Genomic DNA, 10,885 nt, shown 5'->3' on the forward strand with positions numbered 1-10,885 from the left:
TGCAACACCAACAATGCTAGCTGAAAAATCAAAGTAAAATTGTTCATTTAAAATACAATAATCATATAAGTTCACTTCGAACAATTCACAGATTTAAAAGTTTTACTGATACACTGTTAATTTTACTATAGTTAAGAACCCGTACATTATTTAAAATTTAAAACTATTCACCCATAGGTCTATATTACTACTAGTTTAACGCCAGCGTTAATATAGCGAACGCTGTTTGTGTGAACACTTTGGAATTTTAATCCGTGTGTGTGAACATAGCCTTAGTCTGTTTAGTTTCAGTTGTTAAGAAATACTGGTGTTGTACAATATTTGAATCGTTGCATCTTGCATAGCATCTTTGCCATTTTCATTGGTGACACACTGTGGCGAGATGTTACCTATACTTTAATGTGTAACTTATTTGACTTTTATGTATTTCATAGGTGTGGCATCCCTGTGATTGTAATGGGTGAAACAGGCTGTGGCAAGACTCGTCTCATTCGCTTCATGTGTCAGTTACAGTCTCATGGATTGGTCGCAGACCAACCTGTAAACAACATGATTCTTATGAAGGTTAGAATATTGTTCTATGAGATCAAATTGTTGAAGCGGTTGTGGCATTAACTCTCAACCTGAGGGGTTCGAAACTCTCATTCCAAGGCACTTTATCTACATTTGTCTCTTTTTACCCAGGAGTATAAATGGGTACCTGGTGGTTCAATACTGGGGAAGAAAAAAGGTGATATCGAAAGGAACTGGCCACCCCACCACACAATACCAGCTCAAATAAGAAAGTATAATACATACTCCAAGTATTGAAATGCATGCCATCATGTTGGGATTCAATATTTTGGCATTAATTATGTCATCATCAGGAATAGCAATAAAAGCTCATTCCCCTACCTTCAATAATGAATATGGGACCTACCAAATCAAATTTAACTTTACAATAGTCATCTAAAAGTTACCAAAAGTTTAAGTAGAAAAATGCATATAATATTTTTTGTATTAATAAAAACTGAATAAAAAGAAATGTTTTGCTCAGTCTTTCATAATTCATTGTCTCCCTTTAAGGTACATGGAGGTACATCCTCCGAGTATATTGTTCAACGTGTACGCAAAGCAGAAGGACTTGCAAGGGCAAACAAATCACGGTATAAAATTGATACAGTTTTGTTTTTTGATGAAGCAAACACAACTGAGGCAATTGGAATCATTAAGGAGATTATGTGTGATGGACGCATGAATGGCCGGCAGATTGACTTCGATGGCAGTGGCCTAAAGATAGTTGCAGCCTGCAACCCTTATAAAAGGTACTTTGAAACAGTATTATGATATTTGTTATGGTAGCAGAAAGTGTGGTCTGTTGTTTGACTATAGTATTTATATAATACTTATCTAGATAATCATTATGTCATTTGTTTTAAAATTTAAACTCTCCCATATAATACATTCTCTAGTCTCCGAGATTAGTGCATTTTTATCTATAGTACAGTATATGAACGTCCTCATTCCCTTCTCTGAGCAATGCATAGTCCACCAGGACAATGAATGTATATGTTGTTCTGTAAAGCCACATCACTTTTGCCTTCTAACCCAGTATGTTTGCACAGAAAACATTGATACATTAGTACAACAATTAGTTTCTTCTCAATGGTGCAGTTATATTTATAGATTGGTTTATTGTCATTAATTGTACCTGGTGTTATTTCTTCAAGTAACACTACATTATTGTATAATTTGTTTAAGCTACATACAGTACCCATGTATTGCAGCCAATAACAAAATAGAAACCCTAGGATGTTATATTTCCAACAGATTTAAATAAATTAAAAGTACATCTTCAGATTGACAGTATTGTTAATGTTATGTTGAAAGAAATTATTTTTATAAATGGAAAATTTTATGTATTTTTATTGCACAAATTAGACATACAGAAGAAATGATTGGAAGACTAGAAGCAGCAGGTCTTGGTTACCACATCAAAGCCAGTGAAACCAAAGACAGACTTGGTAAGTTTTCAAGAGAGATCCATAATGCACACGGGACGAATAGCTTAGGCGAGAGATGGTGCACTTTTGTAACATGGTCCAGCACACACAGTGGCTACCTCAAATTTACTGAGTTTAAGCTAATTAGCAACCCTAAAGGAGCAAAGTCCAATTGGTGTCAATCTTGGTAGTATTTAAGGTGGTAATAAAAAGATGGAGCTTATTTTTGGTACATGTGTGAATATGCTAATTGCTCATTTGCATAATTATTTCACTACGGTAATTTAGGATAGTTACCTTGATAACTAATGTTTGGTAAGTCTGGTAAGTTTCAAGATGGTGTTAAGAAGATGGAGCTTATTGTTTTTGGTATGTGTGAGTACATTATGCTAATTACTCATTTGCATAATTAATATTTAAAAAAAAATTGTCTGATTGGTTTCAAACTTTGCACAATGTGAGATGGTAATAAAGCAACAGATTGTTATATGTGAATTGCTTTTTTGCATAATGAATATTTCAATAATCAAGACAACGCTATTACCACGATAACTAATGTTTGGTTGATTTCAAATTTTGAAAATGCAAGATGGCAATAAGAAGATGGAGCTTAATGATTTTGGTATGTGTGGGAATATATAAAATATTTGATATTTCACTAATCAGGAAATTTATGCTAATATTATCATAATTCCCATACAAAATTTCTAATTTAAATGAAATTGTAACATTTCTTCATTGTGTTGTTGCTGTTGAAGTAAATTGTTTGTTACCATGTTAACTAAAGTTTGGTATGTCTGATTGGTTTTCAAATCTCTGCTTAATAATTCTCACAGAAAAAATTATTTTGTGGGGAGGCGATGGTTTACTTTGCACTATAAAAGCAGAATTTCTAGTCTCTAATATATATTGCATTTAATGATTATTATTTCCAATTTGTTTTAGGTCGTATTCCTCTACGTCAGCTAGTGTACCGGGTCCAAGCTTTACCCCCAAGCATGCTACCTCTGGTGTGGGACTTTGGTCAGCTGAACAGTACAGTAGAAACTATGTACATTGGTCAAATTGTACAACGTTTTGTAAGTTGACAAATTTTAATAAAAATTAGGGCAGTATCTGCTGCCTTACCTACCAACAATTGTTACTAAAAAAAACCTTAAAATTTAGACTGTAGTGTGTAATAAACACAAATAGTTGATAATCAGAAAAGATGATACTGTAGTATGATTCATTAAATCAGTGCCTATGAAACAAATATGACAGATACAGTGAGACAAAGTAGCTTGCCCAAGCAAGAAAATAAACTGACTATGGAGAGTACAAGCTATAACTACATGCTGTAGATATATTTTTGTATTATTTATATACTATCCAATTATTGCATATTACTGATTCAATTTTTACTTCTTAAAGACTAACAGGGACTAATTGTTTTGTTTGTTTTTTTTGTTGTTTTTTTTTGCAGGTAAACAATGGACAGATCTATGCAATCCCACAACAGGTTAAAGTTGTGAGTGAAGTTTTATCTGCTGCCCAAGCATTCATGAGAGAACAGAAGGTTTGTTTTCAATGAAATTTGGCTGCCAATATAAATTGTAATGTTATAAGAATAATAACGATGATATCACAATGACTGCGGCAGCAGCAGTGGTATTGATAATATGTCTAAATTTTGTGAATACTTATTTGGATAAACTGATTAATAGCCCTTGTTCCTTAAAGAACACCCCTATGGCAGAAAATGGAACCCATGACTGCACCCATAACCAAACATCATCCTCATTCCTTTGTCATCGTTCAAAGGGTGACATCCACACCTACATGGTGTCTGTTATGAGAAAAAAAAATATATGTATCTATAAAAATTTTTCTTTATTGCACAGAATGAGTGCAGCTTTGTAAGCTTACGAGATGTTGAGAGAACTCTTAACGTGATGGTCTGGTTCTTCAACAAACGACATCTGTTACGACCTTTGATTGATGAAAAGATTGAGAACGCAAGGGACAGAGTAGAGAAAGAAATGGACAGTGAAGAAGAATATTGTGAATATGATTCAGAAGATGATATTCCTCTTCGTGATGAAATGGATATGGTAATTGTAGTCCTTGTTACATATTGTATTTCTAGGTTTTTTGTAATAAAATTTATTTTGTGTTATTTGTTATATTGTTTATTTTTATCAAATTATTACTATGATTCTTATCTTTAATTAATTATCTTTAATTTAAATTTTATGTGAGAAATAACTGGGATATTCCCATATTGGCATATAGTATAACATCATCATGCCCATATATGGGCACACATCGGATACAGTTTGACTGTGTGGACAGAGTTTAAGTTTAAGATGCAAAATTAAATACTCAGATGATGTAAAATTAAATACTCTACTTGATAAAGCAAAAAATTAATTTACTGTATCCCAAAATATCTGCAATTTTTAATAGGCGATTGATGACCTTACTTGGGCATTAGTCCTTGCCCTTGGTGTCTGTTACCATGCATGTTTAGATGAAAAACGAGAAAACTTCAGAGACTCTGTAGCAAAAAGCTTCAATGCCCCACTGAACTTATATGGAGGGAGTGGAAGGATTTACAGGGAAATAAACAGGTAAGTTTAATTAAAATCATTTTTCTGAATTTTCCCTCTGTGACAAATTTGTACAGGGCTTTATCATTCATACAGGTTCCTTTCAGGCAAATATTTTCTTTATTTCTGAATAGACATAAAAACATGTAGATTTATATTGTGAGTGTGAATTAAAATATGAAGTAAATAAATAAAAAACACAAGTCAAATTGCTTTAGAACTATGCTAAGAGTATACATAGTTTCCTGATTTTAAAAAACCCAGCAAATTAAACATACATTTTAATGTTTCATTATATTTAGCTGAGATTTGTTACTTTTTTTTCTTCAGCTGTCAGGATATCTTTTTAGATGAGATTCAATTGGGTCCAAATATTGCTCGCAACTTGGCCCTTAAAGAGAATATTTTCATGATGATCATCTGCATTGAGTTGAGGATTCCATTGTTTTTGGTCGGAAAGCCTGGAAGTTCAAAGTCTTTAGCTAAGACTATTGTGGCTGATGCCATGCAAGGAGACTCTGCAGCATCTGAACTCTTCAAAGAACTCAAGCAGGTATAGTATGATCACAAAATCATCAATGAAATTAATAAATCATAAAACGACAATCTCTAAATATATATCTCAATGAACCCATATGTCAGATTTCCTTTCAATTATACTTACTTTCAGAATATTCAGACTTCTTTTTGTAAATGTTTATTATAGAAAAAGATCCTTTAGTCTTCATAAGAGCCTCCTATATACCACATTTTCTTTCTGTTTGACATAAGAAGCAGTCAGCTCAGTTACCACCATCTTTCAGTTGGCTAAACTGGTGGCAGCCACTGTGTGTGCGCTGAAACATGGAGATCTCTCGGTCCCCGGTTCAATTCCTGTCGCTACTTTTTTTCTATTTCAGCTGAAGGGCATCTTTCGGATGCGACGTTTAAGCTATGTGCATTATGGCCCATGTGCATGTTAAAGAATACGGTACACTCTGGAAAAGATTAGGGGTACTGCCTAATCACGACCAGAAATTCCCCATTGGAAATAGTCTTCTTCAGATTTGCATGGGTTATCCTTAATGTTTACACCAAATACTGTAAATCCATCCATCCATAAAATATCTAACAAGGTTACCTTGCATCATGCCTCTGAGAAAAACTTGCCTGTCCTACTGTACTTTTGCCTATAAAATTGTCAATCCATATTTTAAATTTTATTGTCCAATCTGCATTCAGGTGCATATGATTTCCTACCAGTGCAGTCCACTGTCAACACCTGATGGAATTGTTGGAACTTTCCGTCAATGCAGCAGATTTCAAGAAAGCAAAGATCTGAAAAAGTTTGTGTCAGTTGTTGTTCTGGATGAGGTTGGACTTGCAGAAGACTCACCAAGGATGCCACTTAAGGTACTTGGAATAAAAAATGATGTTTTTTTCCCCAAACGTGATTATGCAATTAAATTTAAATTTTAAGGAACATAATTAATTATTAAAGTCTCTAAATCATAAAAACATGTTAGGTATGCTATAGTACTTGGCATAAAGTAGCTAGCAAGACATGCTGTGCTAGTTTTATGATAGAAGTCCTGCCCTTGCACTGGAGACTCAGCTATTTAGTGATGTTGGTAGAATGATTGAGCTTTTACCAAGGTTGATAGTTATCTTATGACTAGTGACCAATTTTACTGAAGTAGATTCCTGCATTAGATGCTCTTTACTTGCAGACATCTTACCTTTAAATGTTTTTTCCTCAGACTCTTCACCCATTGCTTGAGTATGGCTCTGAAGAAGATGACAATCCACCGGCTCATAAGAAAGTTGCTTTTATAGGCATCTCAAACTGGGCGCTTGACCCTGCCAAGATGAATCGAGGGATTTTAGTTTCCAGAGGTGTTCCCAATGAAGAAGAGCTTATTGAAAGTGCTAAGTAAGTATCTAATTCATGTTTATTAATTATCATTATTATTATTATTATGTTAATGTAGACATAACTGTGAATTAACACTTTTAATGGCTCTTTTGATTGTTACTGCAAGACATTTTAATAGTATAATCTTGTTTAACGTAGGGGCATATGTGCATCCGAGACATCACATTCAGAGGCGCCACAACCAGGAGCATCACACCTTGTCAGTCAAATTCTGAAACCTCTGGCACAAGGATACTTAAAAATTTATAAAGACCAAAAGCATGACTTCTTTGGACTTCGAGATTTCTACAGGTAAAAAATTAGAATATTGAAACTGAATTTCCAGTGTGTGGTGTAGTGGTAAAGATGCTAATAGTGCGATCCTTTGTCCATTAAAAAAAAAATTGACCTTTTTTCAACTGAAAAGAACCCTACTCTGAAAGACAGTTGTTTATAGATAGATAATTCATGATTTCATATAGCTAGGTCAACACCCAATTGTCATAGAGCGTTGATTAAAATGATCCCCATTGACATATGGGTCATTCTTTATAAAAAAGAGGAAATATTTTTGCTTAATTCAATTTTATTTGCAGCTTGATTAAGATGGTGAACCAGTTTGCTAAAAAGTCAGGAAATGTGCCGACTTGGGCTGAGATTGAACACGCAATCAGACGCAACTTCGGGGGTTTGTTAGAAACTAAAGATCACATAAAAACATTTGAGAGGAAACTTGAAAGTTATGTGAAAAAGGAGAAGGTTAGTTTAATCTGTATTTTCAACCCATTACCATCTGACCTTTTGGCACAACTAAAAGGTAGGTGATAGACGTTTTTAAGGGTGGTTGAGTGATAACATTGGGGTTATAAAAGTGGGTAGAGGGCCATGAAATTAGCTTTAGACTGGTTGGAAAACTAAAAGGGTGGGTTTTCCTGCCCCACTATAACTATTTAATTGTGCTAATGAAGATAAATTCATTATAAATAATTTAGTTGTGAACAAAGCCTTTGATTAGGACTAAATGGTAATCACTTACTTTTAAAATTGCATATCAGTCAATTAAACACAAACAATAAACAATTATGTTTTTATCAAGAACAAACATAAAAATCAATCTGACTGTTTTTCCATTTTAAGCAAGTTTGTTTAATTTGTTGCTTTTTTTGTACTCATAGTGTGACAGAGATCCAGATTGTTCACCATCTGGCCTTATCAAAGCGAGCTTGGACGCCCAGGGACAAACGCAATTAGAAGGAACAAAGAAAGTAGGCCATGGAACATCAGATGGGTATGTTTTCAGTACTTAATAGTTAAATTTAAAAAATGCCAATTTTTATAGTGGAACTTTCCCTTTAATAAAATCAAAATAATAGAATGTACTAACAATAAACATCCAATTTATTATTCATATATTTTTGAAGTGGCCGTTGAAGACACCACCTGATCCCTCCAGATTTGTCCTGCTTACAGTTAATGTGCAGACTTTTACACAGTCAAACCATGGTGTAAACCTTCACCTGCAGGGATCAAACACGAAAAATAATGATGCAGTAATGGACCAAGATACCAAGTGGAAGAAAGAATGTTTTTTGGAAGACATTTGTAGGGTAGATTCCTAAAAACTCTCTTGTTTTACTTTTCAGGGACAGCAGGTACTTACTTGTGTTGACTGAAAAGTTTGCAGCTCTTCCCATCCTACAAGAACATCTGAACAAAATGAAAGATGCTGTCATTATATATGGAAGCAGTTTTCCATTTGATCAAGAGTACACACAAGTAAGTACACACAAGTAAAATGTATTGCATTGTCTATTTCATGCCACTACTAAAGCTATTATTTCTATTTTTATTTGCATTACATAGAGAATATTTTATTTAATGCTGTTTAATTTAATTTAATTTTACTTGTTATTTTAACAGGTATGTCGCAATATCAACCGCATCAAGCTTTGTATGGAAGCTGGTCGGACAGTTGTGCTGTTGAATCTTGAGAACCTCTATGAGAGTTTGTATGACGCTCTCAATCAGTACTATGTTTACTTCGGTGGTCAACGATACGTTGATCTTGGACTTGGTAACCATCGTGTCAAATGTCGCGTCCATGAATCATTCAGGTAGACATTTTATTCAATGTATAATCTGTACACAAATCTAGTCATCACACAACAAGCCAAACCACATACACCAACCACTTTGTCAAAGTTTTCAGGCACACATATGCAAATGAATGTGTTAAAGTGGGAACGCAATGGATTAACTGAACACTAGTAGTGAGTATTGGAATTGTAAAAGTGAAATAGTGCTAATGTGCTGCAGATACCATTATAAGGTAGTGGAACTTACACAAGCTTTAGAGGAAGCACACAAAAATATTTTTATTTACTGCTGTTTAGATGAGAATAAAAATATACTACTGACATTGTTTTATATTGTTTTTTTAAGGTTGATAGTTGTTGCTGACAAGGAGGTTGTTCATGAGCGATTTCCAATCCCACTTATCAATCGTCTTGAGAAACACTTTTTGGCCATGACAACGATGTTGAATAAGGACCAGCTGAGGGTTGTCAAACAGCTTGAGGATTGGGTGACTTTGTTTACAACTATTAAACACCACCGTCATCTTCAAGCACAAAAGTATGAACTTAAATTCTTAAGTTTAGATTTGGCCAGTTCATCCTGAATTATCTTGAAAGTAGTCTATTTTGTGAATACATTCATGAATAATGTATACTGACTATTGCCAGTGTTCCTTTAACAAGAACACCCATTGAAAGTAATTCATAACGGTTTGTCCCAGCACGCCATAAATCCATAAGTGCTTATCAAAGTTGAATAAGTTAATTAGCCACTAGTGCTAGAAAAAAAAGTTGCAAAAAAAAAACAGACTAGATGTCAGAACCAAGGATCGGTGAGTTTTATACAAAAAACAAAAAAACCATTATGATGAGTGAAAATTTCATTGAGCAGCTGCATGATTGCCATGTGGAACTCGAAAAATGAGTGAATCACTATTTTTAACTACTATTTTGTCATTCTAACACGATGGCGTGTATTTCAATACTTGAAGTATGTATTATACTTTCTTGTCATTCTAATTTACTTAATTTTGTTGAATTTTTAGACAAAGCTTCAAGAAAACTGATGCATTTGTTGGATACCATGGTGACACAATTGCTGCTCTTGTCTACCAATCATGGGCATCCTGTGATGGTGAAAGTGAGGTACCTCATAAAAATTTATATTATGATGATAACATAATAGCAGCAGCAGCACCGAGGCAGCAGCAGCTGCTGCTTTTGCAGTTGATGAAGTTTCCATTAGTGAAAGAGGTTATGTATTCATCACTGTCTGTTATCAGGATTAGCAAAGAAAAACTAAAGAATGGATCCCCATGAATGTTTACTTTGAACACATAGGAAGACTTGATTAAAATTATAGTGAATGCTTGAATATAACACGAGAAAAATAACCTCAATTTTAAGTAGAATACATGTTAATAAATTTGGTTACTTTGCCTTCCAATCTTATACATTGTTAAATCTAACTTACCTTACTGTTCTGTGTCTTAAAAAGGTGTTTGAAAAAGTTAAGGACCAGTTGTTAACATGTGCCACACCAGAATCCGTCACCCGATTATCCAAAACAAATATGTCTGATGAAGAGAGAGAAGCACTGACAAATACTTACTTCAGGGTACAGAAGCATGGATGTCTTGCAGACTATCTAGCTGACAAAATTCAGAAGAATCATGATGAAGAGGCTACAGGGATCCTAGCCCAGGTATGACTAGTGGGGTTAATCAAATCTTCATGCAGGAATACCTTTCACCTTTTTTCTCAGAGGGAAAAAAAGAAAAGCATTAAAACATATACTAAAGATTTAAAAAAAGCTTAGCAAGGCCATTGATTTTAAAAAGGATAGAGGAGACAGAAATGATAATACATATGTGAACAGTGATAAATACATTTAGCATTGTGTAGAGTATATAGTACTCTAGAAGTTACGCACAGCACCGAAAGATAACAATGATCTTGTAAAGACTAATGTGATAAATGAATGAATTGGATTGAATTGAGTTTGCTTGATGGCATCCAGATTTTCTTCTTGCAGTCTTTGTCATTAGTACAATTTCGATTTTGCTTTTTTAGTTCCTATGCATGTAATGCAATAGGAACTATTGTAATCACTCTTGCTATTTCCTATGTTTTTTATTGTGTGTAGTGTGTATGTGTGTGTGTAGACATTTATGCAAATGCGCATGCGTCAAAGAAAAGTTTTCCGACATTTTTTTTTACATCGCGAGTGTGTGTGTAGACATTTATGCAAATGCGCATGCGTCAAAGAAAAGTTTTCCGACATTTTGTTTTACATCGCGATGCGAAGATCGATGTGAAGTTTCTGCAGAGTTCAGTCAGGAC

The 10,885-nt window shown here is 34.1% G+C and overlaps 1 protein-coding gene across 1 annotated transcript in view; it reads left to right on the top strand.

Annotated features, from left to right (window-relative positions):
- Positions 1-10,885, top strand: part of LOC117107486 (E3 ubiquitin-protein ligase rnf213-alpha-like) — a 71,762-nt gene that overhangs the window by 39,177 nt on the left and 21,700 nt on the right. The window contains exons 31-48 of the mRNA XM_033249184.1: positions 435-564; positions 1,066-1,304; positions 1,921-2,003; positions 2,928-3,061; positions 3,448-3,540; positions 3,866-4,075; positions 4,431-4,594; positions 4,904-5,126; positions 5,795-5,965; positions 6,313-6,485; positions 6,627-6,779; positions 7,064-7,226; positions 7,643-7,755; positions 8,111-8,243; positions 8,388-8,581; positions 8,910-9,101; positions 9,589-9,688; positions 10,041-10,247. Coding sequence (XP_033105075.1) covers positions 435-564; positions 1,066-1,304; positions 1,921-2,003; positions 2,928-3,061; positions 3,448-3,540; positions 3,866-4,075; positions 4,431-4,594; positions 4,904-5,126; positions 5,795-5,965; positions 6,313-6,485; positions 6,627-6,779; positions 7,064-7,226; positions 7,643-7,755; positions 8,111-8,243; positions 8,388-8,581; positions 8,910-9,101; positions 9,589-9,688; positions 10,041-10,247 — 2,875 coding nt within the window. The remainder of the gene's footprint in view (positions 1-434; positions 565-1,065; positions 1,305-1,920; positions 2,004-2,927; positions 3,062-3,447; positions 3,541-3,865; positions 4,076-4,430; positions 4,595-4,903; positions 5,127-5,794; positions 5,966-6,312; positions 6,486-6,626; positions 6,780-7,063; positions 7,227-7,642; positions 7,756-8,110; positions 8,244-8,387; positions 8,582-8,909; positions 9,102-9,588; positions 9,689-10,040; positions 10,248-10,885) is intronic.

This window comes from Anneissia japonica, unplaced genomic scaffold (genome assembly GCF_011630105.1).
Source record: "Anneissia japonica isolate Jap-2015-1 unplaced genomic scaffold, ASM1163010v1 scaffold284800_len683186_cov164, whole genome shotgun sequence".
Classification (NCBI taxonomy): Eukaryota; Metazoa; Echinodermata; class Crinoidea; order Comatulida; family Comatulidae; genus Anneissia; species Anneissia japonica.